Below are 24869 nucleotides of genomic sequence, written 5' to 3'. Positions count from 1 at the left end.
CACATGAGCTCAGACTTCGGGTAGGTTCACACGAGCGGATAAAAAATCGTCAAGAGTCCAGAAAAGTAGGACAATTTTTTCCTCACTTGTCATCCGTATACAATCCTTTTTTTTTTTACAGCCGCAGCTATTAATCATTTACAAGATCATTTACAGTTTCCTGTGTCACAGAATTGCAATATATCCCTAAAAATCAAATGTTGTACTGTGTCTCTGTATGGCATTCGATTTTTTTCACGCACCCATAGACTTGAGTGGGTAATTCTCATCTGACACACAGAAAAAAACTAGTGCTGCAATTTTTTTCACACGCAGATTTGGTCAGTGAAAAAAATCACTCATCTGCGCTGCCCCATTGAAGAACATTGGTCCAAGTGCTATCCGATTTTTTCACAGACCGTACACGCACCAAAAAAACGGTCGTGTGAACAAGGCTTTAAATTGGTGATAAGTATTTTTTTCTGCTGTTTTCCAGTTTTACAAAGAAGCCCATGTAAATAAATACAACAATTTCCAATGTGGAGTCATCAGTATTAGAGTGCGTGCACACGGTCAGTAAACGCTGCAGATTAGACTCAGCGCACCGGCACTACGTGCAATCCGCAGCGGCCAGATGTTACAGCATAGTGGATGGGATTTCAAGAAATCCCACTATGCGTCTCCGTGCTCCTCTGGATCACCCGCGGACACGGACATGTGGCGCATCTTCACAGATCACAGCATGTTAATTTCTCTTGCGGAGACCCTAGTTTCCGCAAGAGGAATTCTATCACTATAATGTATAGGATGCGGTCAACGAACACGTGCGGATTCACCTGCGTGCCGCGCTTTGGCCGCAGTATATAGTATGCTGCGTTTGAAGCGCTGCCAAAAAGGATCATATGCACATACCCTTATCGTCAAGAACTCAATTATAGCAATGCAACAACAAGATCCTTGGCTTAATTAAGGCCCAAGATACACATGAGTGTTTTTACCCTAAAATTGTCCTTATTCAAAATGTTATAAATATATAATAAAAACAGTGATAGCAAAAATATCAGAGTAAAACTAAAAAAGCAGGGATACATAACATGTAATCAATCATCTGGCAAAATACCAACTGTAAGTCAAAATATCTACAGCAACAAGGTTAATTTTAGTCAATCCCATCATTTATGCATAGTTATAGTGTAGCCTGTAGGTACTATACAACCTACATATATTTATATTATATGATATATTTATAGTTTTTTAAAAAAGACTATTTTAGGGTAAAAATACTCTTTTTAAGTGTGTGGAGAGCGAGCCTGCGCCCATTGGCTGGGGTATGTATAACACATACATACCCTCCTTTACCGGGTCTGAAACGGGCGAATCCCCGCAGCGCACAGTGCATGTGCTGGGGGCATTCATAAGTCTGCAGTCACACAGAGTGACTGCAGACTTACCACTTTTGACCGGACAACCCATTTAAAGAAAAAGCTTGTCATGCTCACATCCTGCCCAGTTCTGTATTAAACTGTAAATCATCAGCTGCTCATGTCCTTTGCATTATTAGTGATCTATAAACTGTTACATATGCTTCCATTAAAAGCAGACAGCTACTTACAGACCTCCTATCTCGAACCCCCGCCTGATCAGTTGCTTAAGGATGTGAAATGTCCCCTGATCTTTGTATATATCGAGTAGTGCTTTATATATGACTGTAATTTTAGCTTAGGAACCGCATACACAATAGTCAAAAGTCATCCGAACCTGCTGACATTGGAGGGATTGTCCAACAGTCTAATGTGTATGGGTGCCACCTGACTCTCCCTAGACATCGTAGGAGAAGTATCTGGCCTGTTGGATTTCCTATGGCCAATCCTTTTGTTCTAGATGTATAAATCTCAATTTACACAGAAAAATTGACAATATTTATTTTCCATTGCCCTTCTAGGTCGGCAGCATCATTATTACCTTGCTGCAGCTTTCCCAGGAGCCGTGATCAAGAGACAGTTATTAAAAATAAACTTTACCAAAAATTCCAACTTTTTTTCTTGTTTATCTAGGGATGACATTTTATTTCACATTTAATATGTATAACATCTGCCATTCTCAGTACGGATTTCTTTCAGTAGGAATCACAGCTTTAGCTTTGGTACAGCACTCAATTGATATTTCTATTTCTGTTTCATGTTGGCCAGGTTCACATGGTCGTATTCTACAGTTCATATATAGCCCGCAGTACCCAGCCTGAGCTTGGTTCTCCTGTCCCACAGTTACAACCTCATATACGCCTCTCAGGTTATAAGTTCTTATCTGGGTAATAAAACAAAATAACTATTTATTGATATTAATCACAAAGGTGGGATTCTGGCTGGTGGAAGATGCCACCAGCACGATATCAGAATTTGCATTTCTTTCTCTTTAGTAATGGAGCTTCCATGTCTACCACTGAAAAGTTTGTTGGAACCACCAAAGCTCTTACGTAGACCACTTCCACCAAAAATCCTACCTGCACTCAGTGGAAAACGACCAAACTCAAGCCAAAAGACAGGTAACTTGTACTGTAGCTAGAGTTTAACTGAGAATGCCATTTATCCCATGCCACAGAAGTGTGGCTAGTTATTATAGGACCCCATAGCAGAAACTGGACTCGGGCGCACTTAGGTATGTTTTTTTGCTGAATCCCACTTTAATCATTCGCTTCATTGGGGAAAAGAAAATTGGTATAATCAAATTTACTGTTCTTCTTGACTGAATGTAGGTTTATGGTAGCCTTCACTGCCGGAATAAAATTCTCTTGATGTAGTGGAGTTGAAGGTTTTTATTGCCTCAACGACGTATCGGCGTCTTTATCAAGTAAAGATGATGGCACGGCGTTGAAATGCGTTGTGGCAATAAAAAGCTCAACTTCACTAACTCAAAAGCTATAAATGTGAATTGTCCACCCTGGTCAATTTCTTCTGGCAGATTTCTTCCCCCAGTCATGGGGCAGGAGCAGTTTGTATGCTTTACTTATTCGGTAGTTGTGTCTCACAAAACCACTCTAGGTGAGCATCACCAATTGTTTCAGTGTCCTCCTCCATTTGGGTTTTTTCTGTCTCTCTATTCCCTCTACATCTTTATTTTTTATCAGCTGAATGCAAATGCCTTTTACAGAGGCTATGTTCTTCAGTTTTCTTTCCCATAGGCTTCCCTAGAGTACTTGAAATATGAAACAACACTAGATTATCAAGAAATGATGAGCCTTGTTGCTGGCAATATTGAGAAGTTATTTGTACATTTGAACATAGTTCAGGGGAGCCAGGTGTCATGAAAGACAGTAGGTCTTGGGTTGAGTTCCCATGATGAATTTTCGGTGAAATTTTGATGCTGCATATTTTCGAAGGACACACATACAGCTGAAGTAGTTCCTGACGATCCCTGCAACCGCCGGAAATTACCCCCCTGGTGCACAGGTTTAGGATTTGCAGCAGAAAATTCTTCTGCAAATCCTTTGGCAGGAAAACAACTTCGTAAGTTTTTGATGCATTTTTTACATGCGTTTTTGCTGCGTATTTTTCACCACTAAATTTTTGTTTAAAACACGACTTACTAAAAAGAGATAAAAACTGCAGCTGAAAAAAACATGTAAAAAAACCCCACACACTCAAAATGCGCTGATAAAATGCAAGTAACTTAAATTTACCTAATTGATGCAAAAATGCTGGACAAAATCCTCAACATCAAAAATATACCAAATATTCATCATGAAAACTTAGCTTTAGAGTCTGATATTCCCATGGAGAGATTTAATTCACTGGTTATGGTTGGGGGGGTTGGGCCTCCCTATATACAGTATGATCTCACATACAGGTCTCCCCCCTTATGTATTGTATGAACCTACACACATATTTAAAAAAAGCAAAAAAAAAACCCCACATACTCACCTCGCTCTTGTTCCCCTGGCGCACTGCTCCGATCTTTGCTGTGTGCACTGACGCTCCGCACAACAGATGCGATGTAGTGGCGTCATAACGTCTGCTGTCTCAGTCGCACATGATGGAAGAAGGAGCCGGCTTTATATTCCACCATTATATTCACCGCTATTTGCATCCTGAGAATGCAGATGGCGGTGAAATTGGGATACTTAGTGCAAGAGGGTGGACGCATGGGCCAATGTTTTCAGCCCTTAAGCTGTCTCTGTCCGTAAAGGAACAGCCATGGGGCCGGATGTTACCCGCTGGCTGCACTTTGTCCAGATCTGGCCTAGATCTATTACAACTGCCTACCCTGAAATTATTTTCTTCATTTTTCCCTCTCTCCTTTGGACTGGACTCTATGAAGAAGGAGAATTCTGATCTAGCACAATTTCTTTGTTACGGTCTTGCTCATGTTGCTGATTGGTACAGGCATCTGTGTTTATTTCCCCTCAGAAGTTCCAGTTCCATAAATATGTTATCTGAGGTTAAAAGAGAACAGCCAAACAATCAATATAACAGTAATGAAATTAGCTTACATTAAAACCTAAAGTCTAAATATAAAGTCTGCATTTGATTTTTTTAGGAAGTCCATCTTGTTGCACACAAGAAAACCAGCCACAGCTCTTATTGCTGCAAAGATCAAATCATGGAAACAATACATCCAACTATGTTATGGAAAAGATGGACCATCTCACTGAAAGTATGTATGTTTTAATAGATCATTTTAAATGACAGCTAAAGCCCAGTAAATCCACCGAAGCTCGAAAGACTGATGCTCACCCAATAAAGCCCAGACCAGATTGTTATTTTGTATGCTTTGCTTTCTTATGGCCTAGCTATGGCAAATCAAGTGGCTACTTTGCAACCATATTATTGTCCTAACGCATCTACTATATAATATGAAATGAAGCAACTTTGCTTTACGTCTGCCTACCAGTTTGGTTCTACAGTTCCTGTGTAGACCTTTGTGTCTCCATAGCAACAGACTACAAACAAATTCTGCGTAGTCTGATTCTGTATTCACGTTCTGTTCTATCTGTCTTCTACGCCTAACTAATATACATTTGGTAGGTTAGCAAGACGCAGTGGAGAAATGATGGAAGACTGCAGGGTTTGTTTGTAGTCAGCAAACATTGAGGTTTTTTTTTTCCTCAATAATAATAAGTATGTAATTAATAATCATTTAATTTATTTTTCATTTTATTGAAGTTTGGCAAAAAGGTAAGGGGAAATCTAAAATATCACGAGCAACATAAATAAAAGCATGACTGGTAAAAAAGAACCAGTCACAGGAAAAAATAGAAAAATGGTCAGAAGAGCAGTATAGTGCTTACACATTATAATTTCTAGACAATGCAGAATGGGTGAAGAATAGTGTTGAGCATTCCGATACTGAAATATCGGGTATCGGCCGATATTCGCCGTATCGGAATTCCGATACTTAATTCCGATACTTTTACAATATCGAATACCGGAATCGGAAGTTCCCATAATGCCTGCGCTCTGCAGTGTCTCTGAAGTATGACAAGCTGGATGGCAGCGCTCAGCTGCGATCCAGCCTGTCATCAGAATGACATCCCAGCGTGGGAGAATTCTGATTGTTTAAAAGCCGGCGGGCGGTAAAAAGCCGCCGGCTTTTAAACAATCGCACAGCCCCATACTGCTTCCCCGCAGTCTCCCACCCCTATCCTCCGCTCCTCTCGCCACCTCCAATCCCAATCGTAAGTTAGGACCGGGCGGGGAGCGCAGCACCAAGGAGCGGGGAGCGAAGGACCCGGGCGGGGAAGCCGGCAGTGAAAAGACTTCACCGCCGGCTTTCCCGTTCTGTGCTGCGCTTTCCCGCCGGTTATTTCAAATGAACAGCTGAGGTATCAGGTGATGCTGATCAGCTGTTCATTTGAAGTAGCCGTGGTGCCCTCAGAGGGTTCATGTGAGTTCATGCTTGACTGCATTGCATGAACTCACATGAACTTTCCCACAGCCACACAGGTCAGCCACACCTCCCAGACCATCAGCCCGTCATGATTGGTGTGCTCCGGGTGTCTGTGCGATGTCTGCGAGTGTGTGCGGTGTCTGTGCGATGTCTGCGAGTGTGTGCGGTGTCTGTGCGTGTGTCTGCGAGTGTGTGCGGGTGTGTGCGATGTGTGCGGTGTCTGCGCGATGTCTGCGGGTGTGTGCGATGTGTGCGGGTGTGTGCTTGCAGGCAGACATAGGCCGATGTGACACTACTACTCCCATCGGCCTATGTCTGTCCCCCGTCCACTCTTGCCAGCAGGATCAGCTCGATGGGAGCAGTAGTTCCCATCAGCCTGATCCTGCTATTTAAATTGCCCTACTGTGTCCCCAATAAATGTTAAATACATGTCTTTGGTGGCCAGTGGTTGCCTACAATAAATTAGTTCATACATTACCTGTCCCCGCCGATCGCCACCTAAAATAAAGTAAAAAATAAAAAACTACACCTATACTCACCTAGACACCTAATTCCCCGAAGCCATCGATCTCCTGTAGTAAAATATAAAATAATAAACCACAACCATATCCTTACCCCTCCGTAGTAGTCCACGAGTGTCCCACGATGATCTCCAGTTTAGAGCAGCCACATAGAATGTGACCGCTCTGAACCGCTGCCGCCGCTAGAATGACGGGGCCGTAAAGCAGCCCCGTCATTGCATAAGCGGGTTCACCGGAGTTCAGGCAGCGCTGCTCCGGTCAGCTCCTTTACGGCCCTGCTGTATCGTGAGAAATTCCCACGGTACAGCAGTGCCGTAAAGGAGGTCTCCGGAGCAGCGCTACCTGAATGCACTCCGGTGACCTCAGTCAGGGGCTCCCGCTGCCGGGAGCGGACGTGTTCCCGGCAGCGTGAGCTTACAGCAGCCATGCACAGCTGTCACCATCTCCAGATGTGACAGCTGTGCATGGGAGATCAGCGCAGGAACGTGGACAGGTAACTATTTTTTTTTTTTAGTAAACTAAGAATTAAATAAAATGGTGTGTTTTATTTCAAATAAATTATTTTTTTCTGGGTGTAGTGTGTTTTTTCTTTTTAACACTTTGTAGGTTAGTAATGGGGGTGTCTTATAGACGCCCATCATTACTAACCTGGACTTCATGGCAGCTGGCGCTGACATGAACCCCAGCCCTATTACCCCCTGCCACCGCACCAGGGCAGCGTGGAAGAGCGAGGCTAAGTGCCAGAATTGGCGCATCCTATGGATGCGCCATTTCTGGGGCGGCTGACGGCTGGTGTTTCTAGCCTGGGAGGGGGCCAATATTCATGGCACCCTTCCTGGGCTATTAATATCAGCCCCCAGCTGTCTGCCTAGCCTTTGCTAGCTATTAAAATAGGGGGGACCCCACGTCATTTTTTGGGGGGGGTCCCCCATTTTAATAGCTAGTAAAGGCTAGGTATTCAGCTGGGGGCTGATATTAGTAGCCTGGGAAGCTCCGTGGGTATTACCCCCTTCCCAGGCTTCAAACATCTGCCCCAGCCGTCTGCTTAACCTCCGCTAGAGACTAAAATTATGGGGGATCCCACGCCAATTTTTTTTTTAAATAAATCCTTTATTTTAACACTAAATGACATTTGAGGAGTTAATAAAGATGCAGTCCCTAAATTATTATTTATTTTTTAATTAATTTTTCACAAAAATTTTGACGTGGGCTTTGCTATATTTTTGTATGCCAGCTAGGTACAGCATCCAGCTTCTATGAACGCGCCATTTTCCGGGGTGGCTGCGGACTGCAATTTGCAGCCGGGGGGGGGCCCAGAAAGCTTTTGCCTCCCTGCGCTGCAGATTCCATCCCCCAGCTGCCTAGTTGTACCTGGCTGGACACAAAAATAGGGAGAAGCCCCACGTATTTTTTTTTTTAATTATTTCATGAAATTCATGAAATAATAAAGAAAAAAAGGGCTTCCCTATATTGTTGTGTCCGGCCAGGTACAAATAGGCAGCTGGTGGTTGGGGGCAGCCCGTTCCTGCCTGCTGTACCTGGCTGGACCCAAATATAGTGCGAAGCCCCACGTCAATTTTTTTTTAATTATTTCAGGAAATTCATGAAATAATTAAAAAAAAAATTGATGTGGGGCTTCGTCCTATATTTGTGTCCAGCCAGGTACAGCAGGCAGGAACGGGCTGCCCCCAACCACCAGCTGCCTATTTGTACCTGGCCGGACACAACAATATAGGGAAGCCCTTTTTTTCTTAATTATTCCATGAATTTCATGAAATAATTAAAAAAAAAAAAACGTGGAGCTTCGCCCTATTTTTGTGTCCAGCCAGGTACAACTAGGCAGCTGGGGGCTGGAATCTGCAGCGCAGGGAGGCCCAAGCTTTCTGGGCCCCACCCGCTGCAAATTGCAGTCCGCAGCCGCCCCGGAAAATGGCGCGTTCATAGAAGCGCCATCTTCTGGCGCTGTACCCAACTCATCCAGGGCCCTGGTGCGGTGGCTCACTGGGTAATAAAGGGGTTAAGGCCAGCTTGGCATTATCAGCTGGCCCTAAGCCCGAAATTCATGGGGTCACGCCAATATTAGACATGACCACCATGAATTTCTAGTAAAGTATTTAAAAAAAACACAACACCCAGAATAAAGTCCTTTAATTGAAATAAACACACAATTCTTTATTGTTCTAAATTAAACTATACTTACCATCACGCCCATTCCAGCTGAAGCCAACGATCTCCTGCAATAAAAGAAAAATAATAAACCAACATCATCCTTACCTTTCCATGGTTCCCATGACAGCTTCAGCTCTGCTACATCGAGATGACAGGCTGGACCGCAGCAGAACGCTGCCATCCAGCCTGTCATCCCGCAGACACTGAGAAGCGCAGGCATGCTTGCGCTCCTCAGTGTCTCTCTGTGACGGCATCCAGATGAGCCGAGGTCATGTCCAATGAACTCGGCTCACCTCATGCACGTCACTGACAGCGTGGGAAAATTCTCACGCTGAAGCGCTGAGTGCAGGAGAATTTTCCCACGCTGTCAGTGACGTGCATGAGGTGAGCCGAGTTCATTGTCGGCTCATCTGGATGCCGTCACAGAGAGACACTGAGGAGCGCAAGCATGCCTGCGCTTCTCAGTGTCTGCGGGATGACAGGCTGGATGGCAGCGTTCTGCTGCGGTCCAGCCTGTCATCTCGATGTAGCAGAGCTGGAGCCATCGTGGGAACCATGGAAAGGTAAGGATGAGGTTGCTTTATTATTTTTCTTTTATTGCAGGAGATCGTTGGCTTCAGCTGGAATGGGCGTGATGGTAAGTATGGTTTAATTTAGAACAATAAAGAATTGTGTGTTTATTTCTATTAAAGGACTTTATTCTGGGTGTTTGTGTTTTTTTTTTTAACTTTGACTATGGGGTTAGTAATGGGGGTGTCTTATAGACGCCTCTCCATTACTAACCTGGGCTTGATGTCAGCTGGCATTATAAGCTGACATCAACCCCAGCCCTATTACCCCCTGCCACCGCTACAGGGCAGTGGGAAGAGCGAGGCTAAGTGCCAGAATTGGCGCATCCTATGGATTCGCCATTTCTGGGGCGGCTGACGGCTGGTGTTTCTAGCCTGGGAGGGGGCCAATATTCATGGCTCCCTTCCTGGGCTATTAATATCAGCCCCCAGCTGTCTGCCTAGCCTTTGCTGGCTATTAAATTAGGGGGGACCCCACGTCATTTTTTTGGGGGGGTCCCCCATTTTAATAGCTAGTAAAGGCTATGTATTCAGCTGGGGGCTGATATTAGTAGCCTGGGAAGCTCCGTGGGTATTACCCCCTTCCCAGGCTTCAAACATCTGCCCCAGCCGTCTGCTTAACCTCCGCTAGAGACTAAAATTACGGGGAACCCCACGCCAATTTTTTTTTAAATAAATCCTTTATTTTAACATTAAATGACAAGTACAGTAATCAACACTGTCACTGTACTTCATATATATGTGACTGACATGTTTCTATCTATCTAATCTATGTATGATTCTCTATTCCTTCTATTCTAAATTGTCGGGTACAGATGCTGAATTGCCGGCCGGCTTTTTTAAAGAGACGGTGCATGAAAACACTATTATTTTTTTAAATAAATCCTTTACACTAAATGACAAGTACAGTAAGCAACACTGTCACTGTACTTCATATATATGTGACTGACATGTTTCTATCTATCTAATCTATGTATGATGCTCTATCTTTCTGTTCTAAATTGTCGGGTACCGCTGCTGAATTGCCGGCCGGCTTTCTTAAAGAGACGGTGCATGAAAACACTATTATTTTTTTTAATAAATCCTTTACACTAAATGACAAGTACAGTAAGCAACACTGTCACTGTACTTATTATGTATGTGACTGACATGTTTCTATCTATCTAATCTATGTGTGAAGCTCTATTCTTTCTGTTGTAAATTGTCGGGTACCGGTGTATGCGCTGATGAATTGCCGGCTTTTCGCATAATACATTCTACATTATTCTTAGTTGTTTTACTTCATGTAGAATTAACCCTACAAGGAAAGAAAGGGTTTATTTTCATTCCGATATTTGTGTCCCATTGACTTGCATTGGTTTCCGGTATCGGAATAGGCGATATCCGATACTTTTTGAGTATCGGTCCGATCCAATCCGATACGATATTTCCTGATATCGGAAGGTATCGCTCAACACTAGTGAAGAACCATTTTTTTATCCAGAATTTGTCAGCGCAGATTTACAAAGTAACAACTCATCCATAACTGTTGTGTACATATGATGATGATTGTTGGTAATGGGAGTAAACACAGTAATCTTGTGGACGAACCTCTCGATCGCTGCATGCACTAAAACAAAAAAAAGAAATTCATTAGCATATTGGGCAACCAAAACAAGGAAGAAGCATACGTTAAACAATATGTAATGTCTAAATAATCACTGGGGTTTTTACTTGACAGATTGGATCCTTGACAATGAAGCCCCTACACCGGATGCAAGTCGATTACACAGTGATGATTACCCATTACCCTGGAACAACATGAGCATATTGAGTGGTAACCATGGACCACACAAGTATGCTATCTCTGAGCAAACACAAGACGTGGAGTTAATGCACAGTGGACCTGCAGACTTTCCATTAAAGAGACGCCAGAAACAGCGAGTAGTAACTGTTCTGTCAAGTGAGAATGAAAGTCTTTCCTATCAACTTCCGCCACCAGAATTTACCTTTAATGACATTATCGCAAGAACAGATCACCATGCAGGAAATGTAAGTGATTTACTAAGGAAGCAAACAGTCTCCAAATTGCACTACAGGATCATGGAAGACAACATCGCTAGGTTACAGAAGAAGACGCAAGAAAAGGTGCACAGCGTGATATTATCATCTCATCACCTACCCGAGATAACAAAACGAATCCCACCACGACTGCAGCTTGCCCTCGGTAACATATCATGTTAATTACGTTGTGTGACACATTCATTGCTGTTGATATGTCTTAACATGTTACCTGTTTTCACTTTCTAATACAATGAAATCTTACTGTCAAAGATTGCAGCCTGGGGGATCGCGCTGATCCACCCCGCTGTTACCCTTTTGTCATGAACAGCCTTCTGCTGCCTCCTATCATCAGGACAATTTCGCAATTGTCTGACGATTAACGGAGGAGTCTGGGGCTGTTTCCACTACTAGGCCGATTATTGGGGAACTCACAGTGAGCGAGTTGTATATATACAACTAATTCCAAAGCATGGAATTTGTATATATCCCGGTAGGTCACTGCTAACTCCACGATAACCCAAGAAAGATTATTAGCTGTCACCACCAATCGTTTTACAGGCCAATTGGATGCTCGTTACAGGTAGCGTATAGCTTCCAAGAGTGCGGTTTACAGAACAAAAGGAACAGAACCATTACATTTTATATTTAATCCTGAAAGATAGGCAGTGTTTATAAAAAAATGTACAAAAGATTTTACAAAGGGGACAAAATAATACAGCATATATAATTACATCAAGTAAAAAGGATTAACAAAAGAAACTGACTAAACACTGGTCACAGAGATGGCTCAGAGCTTAACGAAGGGGAGCACTTCGATTGAGAAACATCTGGTGAATTGTGGAACGTGGATCATGCGTACAGTGGTATGTATCTTCCTCCATTGAACACAAATTGTAATTGGCATTTGCCTTTTATTAGCTCCTAGGTTACACCCACGCAGTCCCCTTGATGACCTCATGTAGGCCGGGTTGTGGGATGTTCTCAGACCTTCAGGATTTTATGAAATCCCCTACTTATGAGATATCTCCACTTATGAAGGTCTCCGGCGCTAGACATTGCCGTCATATTTTTTATCATGATTTTACCGTTACATAGACCCCAAATATCAGGCCCTTATACTATTGAAGGAATTCTAGCAGCCCTACACTGATGTGAGTACATCACAATTGTCGCTTCGCTACGACGCTGAAAATCTATATCCCATAAATGTCAGATCAACACAAACCCCAATATTCATATCTGACCATCGGAGATGGCGTGACTAGAATCTGGGCCTGGGAAAGGGTAGTTCACCTCCCATTTCAACCTAGTTTCCCAGAACAGATGTCCTGTTCTCCACAATAGATATCCTTCTTTAACCATTTAGTCACCGCAGGCAGTCCCAGCTTCAAAGGGGATTTTAATTAGTTTTGTCACTTCTTAGCCATGTAATTTACCCTCTTCCCATATGTTAACATGTGGTTCTACTTCAATGAAGTGTAAGCTCTTGTACTTCTGGAGATTTTAATTTTTTCTATGACGCTGACCATTGAAGAATACTTAACAAAATGAAGGAAAAAAATCCAGTTTTCCTTCCTCCTGCAGCACAGTGGGGTGTTAGTTCTCTATTAATAGATTGTTACGGGTTTATTATGTGGATTATCCAAAGTTTACACCACCTATTAGTTTGCGTGAGAAATTTGCCCCAAAATTGTAGGCCAATTTTGATGCATTGTGTTTAGGAATGAGTGGATCCATCCGTGGAGGATCTAATTTGAGTCATATTTCCCGAAATTTGCGGTGCCCTGAGAATTTGAACACTTTAAGATTCGATTTGTGATTTGCAAAAAAAATTTGCACCATTTCCCACCCTAGCGAAGAGAGCGGATTAATGTAGTTTTGTGCAGCCAAGTGAGCTCCCCATAATGCCCTGCAGCTATGACATTACATCCTAGTTTATCAGGCAGATTATCATACCTTTCACAGTGGTGGTTAGTGAAACCACTGGGTCATCGGAGATCGGCAGTTCCCAGTGGAGTACAGTCAGTATTGGGCTGGTGATATGTGCGACAGAGCTGGATTCCATCTCCAGATCATATTGAAATGATATATGTTATTAATGTGGGTAGTCTCTCTCTCTGACTCTCTCATTAATCGTATGTTTGGGGAAAGTTCGGCAAAGCCAGAAAATTTAAATTTCAAACGATCCACTCACTTCTAACCTTGTTGCATCTCAAGCAATGCCCTGGTTACCATGAAGCCTCATATTTTCTAAGCCATGTCCTCCAAGGAAGAAAAAGTGTCTAAAACACATAATAAATGTGTAGGATTTGACAGACAGTTTTTGATGAAAATTCAGCCAGAATTCAGGTATATTTAGCTTGTAAACCCCCCCCCATAATGTAAGCCCTGTTAAGCCTTCTTGCTCCTCTCTGCCCTCAGTGCTGAATATTTGGATTACTGCGGACAGTCTGGTATTCCTATTGCAATGTCTGAGATTGTTAAGCCACATATCAATTGGCAGTGACTGTCTTATCACGGCAACTATAGGGGTTCAGGGGTGTCAGTCTCACCTGTGCCCTCAAACCTAAGGAGACCCTAAAGATCCCTATGCATCATATGGGGTAACCAGTACAGTACTGCGCCCCTATTATAGACTTTGTATTGGGCTGAGCAGCTTCAACTTACGTCACATATGACTCAACTGTCCATCTCAAAGCTATGCTGGCACTGTGATACTAGTGAGAGAAAAAGCCTCTGTCTGCTGTCATGTCACCCCCTTTTTCCCCCATTTGGGTTGCTGGCATTTTGTTGGACAGAACTCTCTTAAACCAGTGAAACGATTAACCAACATAATCAGATGGCTCACGATGAAAATAAGAATTATATCAACTTGCAATTCTGAAAACTGAAGTAGATAGACTTAAAGCAGCACTCTTGCATTTACTTTTACTTTACTGCTGGAGTGATTGAGTGGTTCTTCTAATGTAAGGTCCCTGCCCCTATTCTGATACCTGCCGCCATCTTCACTTCTATCGCCACCGCTCCCGCCGGTCTCCAGAAGTTTGTGACCTGTCGGCTGCTCCAGTGTTTCATGGAGCACGTCGGAGATGACAACTCAATACAAACACATGAGAACCTTGTTCTGTCTCTCATAAACTTGCATTAAGCGCTTGTGACGTAACTTCAGACTTCCGGCCAGTCAGAAGCTGCGGTCAGAAGATGGCGCCGAGAAAAGGCATCTTTCTCCTCCTGGACTGATATCTCAATATCAATTCTAGGGTCATTATAAATAAATCCCTAAATACATTTAATTTGCTATAGGATTAAAATGGCCGCCACCTTCATACACTGACAGAAACCTGTCCTACAATGTTAGCACATGTGCCTGTGAGAATGTGCAGTAGGAAGCTCCGCCGCTGTGACCTGGAGATACTGATATTGTTATTTAGAAAGACAGGGCACACAGAAGCGGCCTCTTCTTACCTCAGAACTTCTGGTATCTCCAGTAATATTAGTGAAGCGCATCTTCCTACATATGAAGGAGGACAGCGCTTCTTACAGCACATGCTCACAGTCACCTGGCCTAACATTGTAGGACAGGTTCCTCTCAGTGAAACAAAGCGGCAGCCATTTTAAGTCTTTATTGATTACCTTCCTAGATTAAATTTATTATGATTTGCTATTTTAATATATGTAGAAATCTATTTATATTGACTTTTTTTTTAGTTATTTAGTGTTTTCTATTTACAGAGAAACCCTTTAAAGTGTCATTTTAAGAGAACTTGCAGCAGAATGTCGGTGTCGGCCTCTCACTCCTCCCCTCACCACTGCCATCTCCTATCTCAGTAATGGGAATATCGGTCTTCACTGAATACAGATTAAACCTGTGAATAGCGGGAGGAGAAATATCTTATCATAGAAATCTGATTCTATTACACAGTTTCCTATGTTCTTTAAAGAGATGACATATACACTCACAATTGTTTTTAACTTTTTTAATCATGTCCATTAGTAATTGTGTATTTATATGAATTAACAAACATAATTATATATTTGCTCCTCTACAGCTCATTGGTGTATACAGCCATGGGCCGGACAAAATTGTTGGCACCCTGAACTTAATATTTGGTTGCACACCCTTTGGAATAAATAATTGCAATCAATTGCTTCCTATAATCATCAGCAAGCTGCTTACACCTCTCTATTGGCATTTTGGACTATTCTTCTTTTGCAAACTGCTGCAGGTCTCTCATTTTTAAAGGGTGCCGTCCCCAACAGCAATTTTAAGATCTCTCCACAGGTGTTCAATAGGATTTAGATCCGGTCTCACTGCTGGCCACTTCAGAACTCTCCAGCGCTTTGTTTCCATCTATTTAGGATTTATGTGTACTTCTTGAAGTATGTTTGGGGTCATTCTTCTGCTGAAAGATCCATGACCTAGGACACAAACCCAGCTTTCTGACACTGGGCACTACATTGCGACTCAAAATCCTTTGGTATCCTTCAGATTTCATGATGCCTTGCACACAGTCAAGGCACCTAGTGCCAAAGGTAACAAAACAACCCCAAGACATCTTTGAATCTCCACCATATTTGACTGTATGTACTCTGTTCTTTTCTTTTGTAGGCCTCATTTCTTTTTTGGTAAACAGTAGAGTGATGTGCATTACCAAAAAGCTCTATTTTGGTCTCCTGTCCACAAGAAGCTTTCCCAGATGGATTTTGTCTTACTCACGTACATTTTGTGAAACTGCAGTCTTTCTTTTTTATGTCTCTGTATCAGAAATGGGGTCCTCCTGGGTCTTCTGCCATAGCGTTTCATTCCATTCAAATGTCGACGGATAGTTCGCACTGACACTGATGCACCCTGAGCCTGCAGGACAGCTTGAATTTCTTTGGAATTTGATTGGGGCTGCTTCTCCACCGTCTGGACTATCCTGCGTTGCAACCTTTCATCAATTTTTCTCTGCCATCCACGTACTTGGAGATTAGCTACAGTGCCATGGTATGATGTGCACATTGGATAAAGGAACATCAAGATCTCTGGAGATGGACTTATATATAACCTTGAGATTGTTGATATTTTTCAACAATTTTGGTTCTCAAGTCCTCAGACAGTTCTCTTCTCCTCTTTCTGTTCTCCATGCTTAGTGAGGCACACACAGACATACAATGCAAAGATTGAGTCAACTCCTGTTTTTATCTGGTTTCAGGTGTGATTTTCATATTGACAAGAAATCACAGATTATAATGGAAGTGGATAGTATTTAAACAATTTCACCGAAAAAATACTCCTAAAATGTATGTTTATTAGTATCATTAAAAATTCAATTGTAACTGACCCTCAAAAAAACAAACAAAAAATACCAAAAATGGTCAAAAGGCTGTACAGTATTCTCAGTCTGGGAATACTTTACAGCCTTTTAACCATTTTTGGTGTTTTTTTTTTTTGTTTTTTTTGAGGGTCAATAACAATTGAATTTTTATGATACTAATAAACATACATTTTAGGTGTATTTTTTCGTAGAAATTGACTTTCATTTTGCCCACACCTGTTACTTGCCACAGGTGAGTTTGAACAAGTATCACATGCTAGAAACAAAGTTGTTTACCCACAATTTTGGAAATGTGCCAAAAATTTTGTCCAGTCCATTTTTGAGGAAATGAACATGTGTAGAACAAATTTTGTAATTGCAATAATTTACTGGAAGAAATACTTCATTTTCTAGAACAACTTCAAGGGTGCCAACACTTTTGACCATGACTGTATATTTTCTTGGTGCTATTTTTTTTGGGGGGGGGTCTGTCTCTTAAATCTGTGTCTCTCTTAGATTAACCACAACTATTGCCTTGTAGTATTCTCACATACAGTGGAGAAAAAAAGTATTTAGTCAGCCACCAATTGTGCAAGAGAGGCCTGTAATTGACATCATTGGTAGACCTCAACTATGAGAGACAAAATGAGAAAACAAATCCTGAAAATCACATTGTCTGGTTTGGAAAGAAATTTTTTTCAAATTTTGGTGGAAAATAAGTATTTGATCAATTACAAACAAGCAAGATTTCTGGCTCTCACAGACCTGTAACTTTTTCTTTAACAGGCTCCTATGTCCTCCACTCATTACATGTAGTACTGACACTTGTTTGAACTTGTTATCAGTATAAAAGACACCTGTCTGCAACCTCAAACAGTCACACTCCAAACTACACTATGGTGAAGACCAAAGAGCTGTCGAAGGGCACCAGAAACAAAATTGTAGCCCTGCACCCGGCTGGGAAGACTGAATCTGCAATAGGCAAGCAGCTTGTTGTGAAGAAATCAACTGTGGGAGCAATAATTAGAAAATGGAAGACATACAAGACCACTGATAATCTCCTTCGATCTGGGGCTCCACACAAGATCTCACCCCGTGGGGTCAAAATGATCTCAAGAACGGTGAGCAAAAATCCCAGAACCATACCGGGGGACTTAGTGAATGACCTGCAGAGATCTGGGACCAATGTTACACAGGCTACCATCAGTAACACACTATGCCGCCAGGGACTCAGATCCTGCAGTGCCAGATGTGTCCCCCTGCTTAAGCCATTATATGTCCGGGCCCGTCTGAAGTTTGCTAGAGAGCATTTGGATGATCCAGAAGAGTATTGGGAGAATGTCATATGGTCAGATGAAACCAAAGTAGAACTGTTTGGTAGAAACACAACTCGTCGTGTTTGGAGGAGAAATAATGCTGAGTTGCATCCAAAGAACACCATACCTACTGTGAGGCATGGGGGTGGCAACATCATGCTTTGGGGCTGTTTCTCTGCCAAGGGACCAGAACGACTGATCCGTGTACATGAAGGAATGATTAGGGCCATGTATCGTGAGATTTTGAGTGCAAACCTCCTTCCATCAGCAAGGGCATTAAAGATGAAACATGGCTGGGTCTTTCAGCATGACAATGATCCCAAGCACACCGCCAGGGCAATGAAGAAGTGGCTTCGTAAGAAGCATTTCAAGGTCCTGGAGTGGCCTAGCCAGTCTCCAGATCTAAACCCTATAGAAAACGTTTGGAGGGAGTTGAAAGTCCGTGTTGCCCAGCGACAGCCCCAAAACATCACTGCTCTAGAGGAGATCTGCATGGAGGAATAGGCCAACATACCAGCAACAGTGTGTGCTAACCTCGTGAAGACTTACAGAAAACGTTTGACCTCTGTCATTGCCAACAAAGGATATATAACAAAGTATTGAGATGAACTTTTGTAATTGACCAAATACTTATTTTCCACCAAAATTTGAAAAACATTTCTTTCCAAATCAGGCAATGTGATTTTCAGGATTTGTTTTCTCATTTTGTCTCTCATAGTTGAGGTCTACCTATGATGTCAATTACAGACCTCTCTCATCTTTTTAAGTGGGAGAACTTGCACAATTGGTGGCTGACTAAATACTTTTTTTCCCCACTGTAGATAAATATGAACATGTACTGAGACTTATATTGAAAGCAGAAGGTGATAAAGTATAGGAATGTTTTCCATACATAGTGCGCGGCAGTAATGGCTTGAGGCCACGTTCACATGTTTAGTATTTGGTCAGTATTTAACATCAGTATTTGTAAGACAAAACCAGGAGTGGGTGTTAAATGCAGAAGTGGTGCACGTATTTCTATTGCACTTTTCCTCTGATTGTTCCTCTCCTGATTTTAGCTTAGAAATACTGATGTAAAATCCTGACCAAATATTGAACATGTGAACGTAGCCTGACTCCGGGCCTCGATCCAGTGATCTCTGGCTGTGGGTCTGTTTCCCTCTCTGTTTGACGACAGCCTGTGTTGTCTCTGTCCAACTGCTGATAATTCCCTTGCCTTTGGTTTGCTGTTTTGCTTCTGTACAAGTGTTTTCACTGGCTTGTTTAGTTTGTCCTATTACATCTTGGGAGGGGCTATTTATACTCTCCAGGCACATGCAATCTTTGCTAGCTATATTCTAAATTAGATGGATGTTTGTAGTCCCAGCTCCCTAGTGAAGGATTATCTTGCTGAGGTTTTCTCTATTGCTTCTCCTGCGGTTTGTTTGTGTGTTCCCCTTTCCCCTTCTCAGCTCTTCTCCCATTTTATTACATTCAAGGTCTGGCGGTTCTCACATATACCAATGGTCTTTTTGGGTTCTTTTCTTTTCCTTCGGTCTTCCATTTATGACTGTGCAAACACGTCTTTAGCCCTGTGTCTCACCCTCTGTCTGTGTGCACTCCGTTTTGTTGTTGTGGTTTTGGGTTACACTCTGTTTATAGTTGAGGGTGCAGTTATGGACACTCAGGGTCAGGTGACGTTGAGTGGTGGCACCATTTTGTAATTTTAGGGTGCCAGCCTCCGCGGTCAGGCAGGGACAAATTAGGGTCAGGTTAGGGATTGCCTAGTCTGTATACGACCCTATGGTGTGCAGGTTTAAAATCTCCCCTGGTTTGTTCATCCCCGTGTGAGTGTTAAGGTTCAGTCATAACAGCGGCTCTCCAATAGAAAAAAGTTAGAATTTTAAATACAGCACCACATTTATTAGGATGTGTGCTCTTACATGCAAAATGACTTGTGTTATGTTCTTGTAATTAATAGAACAGCAGCAGGCCATGATAAAAGAGGAAGAAGATGCCAACCTGCAAAATCTAAGTAAGTGACCTGCCATTATAACTGTGCTGCTCTCTTGAAAGGTGATTCAGCTCAATATACCATACCACTCCTACCTTGTTACGAGGCCGCTTGACTACACCCCTGACTGCTGATACTCTGTTCTTACTGCTCGCTCCATAGACCGAATTGGAGCAGACTGTGCAGTAATTCCATTCAGCAATTGAGAATCATGGTGGCTTCATTTATTACAATGCCATACAGTTCTTAAAGTTGATTTGTCACCAGGTTTTTGCTATCCTGTCTGAGAGCAGCATGATGTAGGTGCGGAGACCCTGATTCTAGTGATGTATCACTTACTTTGATGTTTGTTTCAGTTTTTGTTAAAAACTTTTATTTGCTTCATCTCTACTAGTTCTTTAAATGCTGTGCTCTGTATGACCCCGCCCACACCATTGGCCGACAGCTTTCTGTGTACACTGTGCATAGGCAGAAAGCTGCCAATCGGTAGTGGTGGTGGGGTTATACAGAGCTCATGAATGTGGAGGACTACATGGCTGCAGGTTTACTAGTCCTCTAGTGATAAAACACCTATTTAAAAAAAAAAAAAAATACCGCAAGCAGCCTAGTAAGTGACACATCAGGGTTTCTGTCTATACTGCATGCTGCTTTCAGAATAGGTAGCCAAAATATGGTGACAGATTCCCTTTAAACCCCTACATGTAGTAATTACTTCACTTCTTTTAGCTTCCCTTTTTTACCAAGATGGGTGAAACTCTATAGCACTAAATGTAATCTCGACCAAGTGTAAAAACAAACCGCTGTCCACCAAAGGTTGGTAACGGACATGAGTTCTTGTGAGAATATGCGTCTTCTGGACGTTTATCTCTCACTATCCAGGTGCCTGAGTGGTAGTAGCCATTTCTCTCTTGTGATTTTGTAGGAGAAGATTCCATTCATCAGCTCTTTAAATCACAGAGGTTGCAAAATTCACAAACTTTATATGATGAACAGAGTAAGATCTTAGCAACTCACTGTGACCTCGCCATGCTGGAGTGCCTTGTGAATGGAGGACACGCTTTAAGTTTAAAGGTAAGACGCTATGCGTGCTAATACATTATAATATGAAGTTATGCAACTCTACTGCGGCCACCAGTGTGATATGGTAATATGGGTGCATTTCTATCCCTGCAAAACTTAGTACGATTGTGGGTCTTTTCACCCAAACTCTAGATCCTAGGTCTTTATGATACTATTATTTGGATGATAAGTCCCCCAGTCTAGTCACCCCATTTATTTTACTCCATATATTTTACCCCATTTGCGATAGTTTAATAAGGGATAGAATTCAGTTTATCTGGAAGAGTTCTACATGAAAAATGTGAAGCCCAAGAGTCAGTCTGCATGGAGGGAAAATTACTTTCTTTCAAGATTTTCAGACAATATAAATTAAATTTTTAACTCTCATCCATATGATGCAGAATTTTTCCAATAAAAATTAATTCACCTTCTGCTATTCTGTTTTCCAGCAGGGCTGTTGAGTCGGTAAGCCAAACCTCCGACTCCGACTCCTCACAGACTCCGACTCCACGACTCCCTCATACATGGCTCATGTTTAAGTGATAAGTTTACTGTAGCACAGATTCATCTCAGATAAAAGTCTAGACCCTTAGATCAGGAATAGGACAGACATTTATAGGACATTTCATAACTTTCCCAAATTCTTCTGAAAAAATATTCCCCACAAACTGCATTGAACTACTGTACCCAATTTATTATATATCTTACTAGTTGGAGTCGGTCCATTTTATTCCGACTCCATCAAAATGGACACCGACTCTGACTCCACGACTCCGACTCCACAGCCCTGTTTTCCAGCACTGCTTAGTTTCTTTTACGTTAGGAAGAGCTGTCATATAACACTATCCACTCCTTGATGGCTGCTCAAGTTAAAAAAATGCTGTTTGCCTTTCAAAGGGTTTTTAGATTAGGGTTACCCCATCTATATTGTTATGTCATTTGGGTCCATCAAGATCAACCTTTCTCCACCAGTTATACATTATCTATCACTAGATTATATATAACCAACTATGTCACTTGTTGAGATAAAAGCATCCATCCCTTTTATAAAAGCTGTTATAGTGTCTGCCATCACTACCTCTTGTGGTAGGACATTCCAGTCTGACTGCTCTGACTGTAAAGAACCCTTTCCTATATAGATTCAGGAATCACCTCTCTTCCCCTATTAATGAATGTCCCCTGGTTCTATTGGATCGAATAAGTCATGTGCCAGTCCTTTGTACTAACCACATACTTATTTATACATGGAAATTAGATCACCTCTAAGGTGTCTTCTTATTTAGCTAAACAAACCCAACTTTTCTAACCTCTCATTATAAGAGAGACCTTCCCTCCCATGTAATAAGCGAATTGTCCTCCTTTAAACTCCTTCTAGTTTTCCAATATCTTTTTTAAAATGTGGACCCCAAAACTGGATTTGATATTCTAGATGTTCCCTTAAAGTGATTTAGAGAGGCGTAATAATATATTGGAATCACAAGATTTTATCTCTCTTTTTTATACACCCTAATATCTCACTTCCTCTTGCAGCTGCTGCTTGACATTGAGCACTGCTGCTCAGCTTACTTGTAACCAGAATACCCAAGTCCTTCCCCTGTTTTGTTGTCCTGAGTATACTCCCATTTAATGTATATGCAGCAATAGGATTACGCCATCCTTAGGTACATTACTCTACATTTATCTACATTAAACCTCATCTGCCATATGTTTGCACTTGCAGACATCTATCCAGATGCTTTTGTAATATACTCTCATGCTCAGTTTTTATTAACTTACAAAGTTTTATGTCATCAGGAAAGACTGACACTTTAGTTTCAATCCCATCCAATTGGTCATTAACCCATTCGGGACAGGTCAATTTTTATTATTTCATTTTTTCCTCCCTTTCAAGAGCCTTAGCTTTTACATTTTTCTATATAGGTGTATGAGGGCTTGTTTTTTTGTGGAATGTGTTGTCATTTTGAATGACACCATTCATTTTATCATATCATGTACTGAAAAATGAGGAAACAAATTCCAAATGTGGTGAAATAGTGAAAAAACTGCAATTCCACAATTGTTTTTACGACGTTAATTGTGCAGTAAAAATGACTTGGCAACATAATTTTACAGATCAGTACAGTTTTGGGCATCTCAAAATTATATAATTTTTTTATATCTATTTTAGTAGTTAAAAAAAAGATCTGCCATTTGTCAATAAAAATAAGTTGGTTTTGTGTCAACGTTTTCTGAGACCCATAACTTTTTTTCGTCTTTTTGTCAATGGATCTGCTTGAGGGCTTATATTTTACGTGCTGAGTTAGCATTTTTATTGATACCATTGTGGGTTACATAAGTTATATTGATCACTTTTTTTGCATTTTCTTTGGGGTGGGGGGAATGCCCATGACTGGCAAGCTGCAAGTCTGGCTTTTTGATCTTTCTTTTCTTTTTGTTATACAACGTATGTTTCAAATAATTTTATATTTTGATAGACCAGACTTTACCAATTATGATTATGTCTCCTTATTCTATATACTTCTATAGAAGCCGTGAGAGCAATTATGATCTTTATTATTATATTCTTTTATTTTTTTATTTTAAGACAAAAATAAAAGGGGGCTGATGTAGACGTGTGTATGTATATATATATGTGTATATATATATATATATATATATATATATATATATATATATATATATATATAAATTTTCTTACCCAAGTGCATACAATTTCCCTTAGTCCCGGCTTAGTACAAAGCTTCTGTGTGGTACAGTATCAAATGCCTTTGCAAAGTTTGTATATATTTCATCAGCCGCATTACCAACATCCATATAATCCCCATTATGAATGGTCTCTATGAATGCTAGTAAAAGCACATTGTCTATGCTACAAACAAGGTTAAGATTCCTAATATAAAATTTCCTAAAGAGTGTTTTAAATTAGGCCATATAACTATACAGCAGTATACAATGTTCATAAAACTTCTTCCTGCTGTAAACAAGTCTTTCTATTTCAGGCATACTTTATATCCAAGCTTCCTGACCTGACACCTTTGTATAATTCTTTATTTTACCTCAACCTTTCTTTTAATGAATTCTGGCAATTCCCTGTAGAGGTAAGTTGCATTTTTATAAAAATGTATCTTTGCATTTCTGGATTTAGAAGCTCTGCTTAAAGAAAATCTGTCACCAGGTTTTTGCCGCATAATCTGAGAGCAGCATAGTGTAGAGACAGAGACCCTGATTCCAGTGATGTGTCACTTACTAGGGTGCTTACTGTAGTTTTTATAAAATTAATGTTTTATCACTAGAGGACTAGTAAACCTGCCACCATTTAGTCCCCCATATTCATGACCTCTTTATTACCCCGCCAACACCACTGACTGGCAGCTTTTTGCCTATGCACAGTGTACACAGAAAGCCAATCAGTGGTGTGGGTGTGGTTATACAGAGCTCAGCATTCAGAGAACTGGTAGATCTGCAGAAGATAAAACTGCTCCCAGATAGGGTAGCGAGAGCCTGGTTACTGATTCCCTTTAAATTTGATTTACCCTTTAAATCAATGCCATCATATATAATGAGGTTTTGGTTTTGAGGCTGGCACATTATTATGGGCACTATAAAAATGGTATTTGGAAGCTGATTGTGTCATTTTTTGCCACATACAACTAATGTATATTTCCAGTCTTAGATATAGAGAGATAAAAGTACATAAAGCAGTGGTTATTTATAATAAAACACGTTTTTCAATAAAATAATATTGACTGTAATTGAGTAAAACTTATGACACACATAAGCTTTATAGATTTCCTTCACCTCCAATTACTTTATTTGGACAGAAAAAATAAAGTGGTATTATTTCCATACTGATTAAAAAACACAATGGCATTAGCCTGTGTCCTATAGAACTCAGTAAGATCTATCAATAAATCCACTATAATCTGTTATTGGCACAACTGGTGAGGTGGATTCGCTAAGCCATAGGTTGGGGTGAGCTATACAGACTTAAAGAGATCATGTCACCAGGTCAAAAGTGGACAGTCTTTACTCTTATTCTT

The 24869-nt window shown here is 41.2% G+C and overlaps 1 protein-coding gene across 3 annotated transcripts in view; it reads left to right on the top strand.

The window, feature by feature from the left end:
* Window positions 1-24869, top strand: part of LRRC63 (leucine rich repeat containing 63) — a 118218-nt gene that overhangs the window by 79259 nt on the left and 14090 nt on the right. For 2 of the 3 annotated variants that reach the window (XM_073670283.1, XM_073670278.1), the window contains exons 2-7: window positions 2396-2521; window positions 4513-4629; window positions 10842-11327; window positions 19738-19791; window positions 20693-20841; window positions 23829-23927. In XM_073670283.1, coding sequence (XP_073526384.1) covers window positions 2398-2521; window positions 4513-4629; window positions 10842-11327; window positions 19738-19791; window positions 20693-20841; window positions 23829-23927 — 1029 coding nt within the window. In that variant the 5' untranslated portion in view covers window positions 2396-2397. The remainder of the gene's footprint in view (window positions 1-2395; window positions 2522-4512; window positions 4630-10841; window positions 11328-19737; window positions 19792-20692; window positions 20842-23828; window positions 23928-24869) is intronic. The other variant, XM_073670286.1, reaches the window with a different exon arrangement.

Source organism: Phyllobates terribilis, unplaced genomic scaffold (assembly GCF_046119375.1).
Source record: "Phyllobates terribilis strain yellow unplaced genomic scaffold, ASM4611937v1 Scaffold_2__4_contigs__length_985480577, whole genome shotgun sequence".
NCBI classification, from domain to species: domain Eukaryota; kingdom Metazoa; phylum Chordata; class Amphibia; order Anura; family Dendrobatidae; genus Phyllobates; species Phyllobates terribilis.
This window is presented reverse-complemented; position numbering and strand designations above follow the sequence as displayed.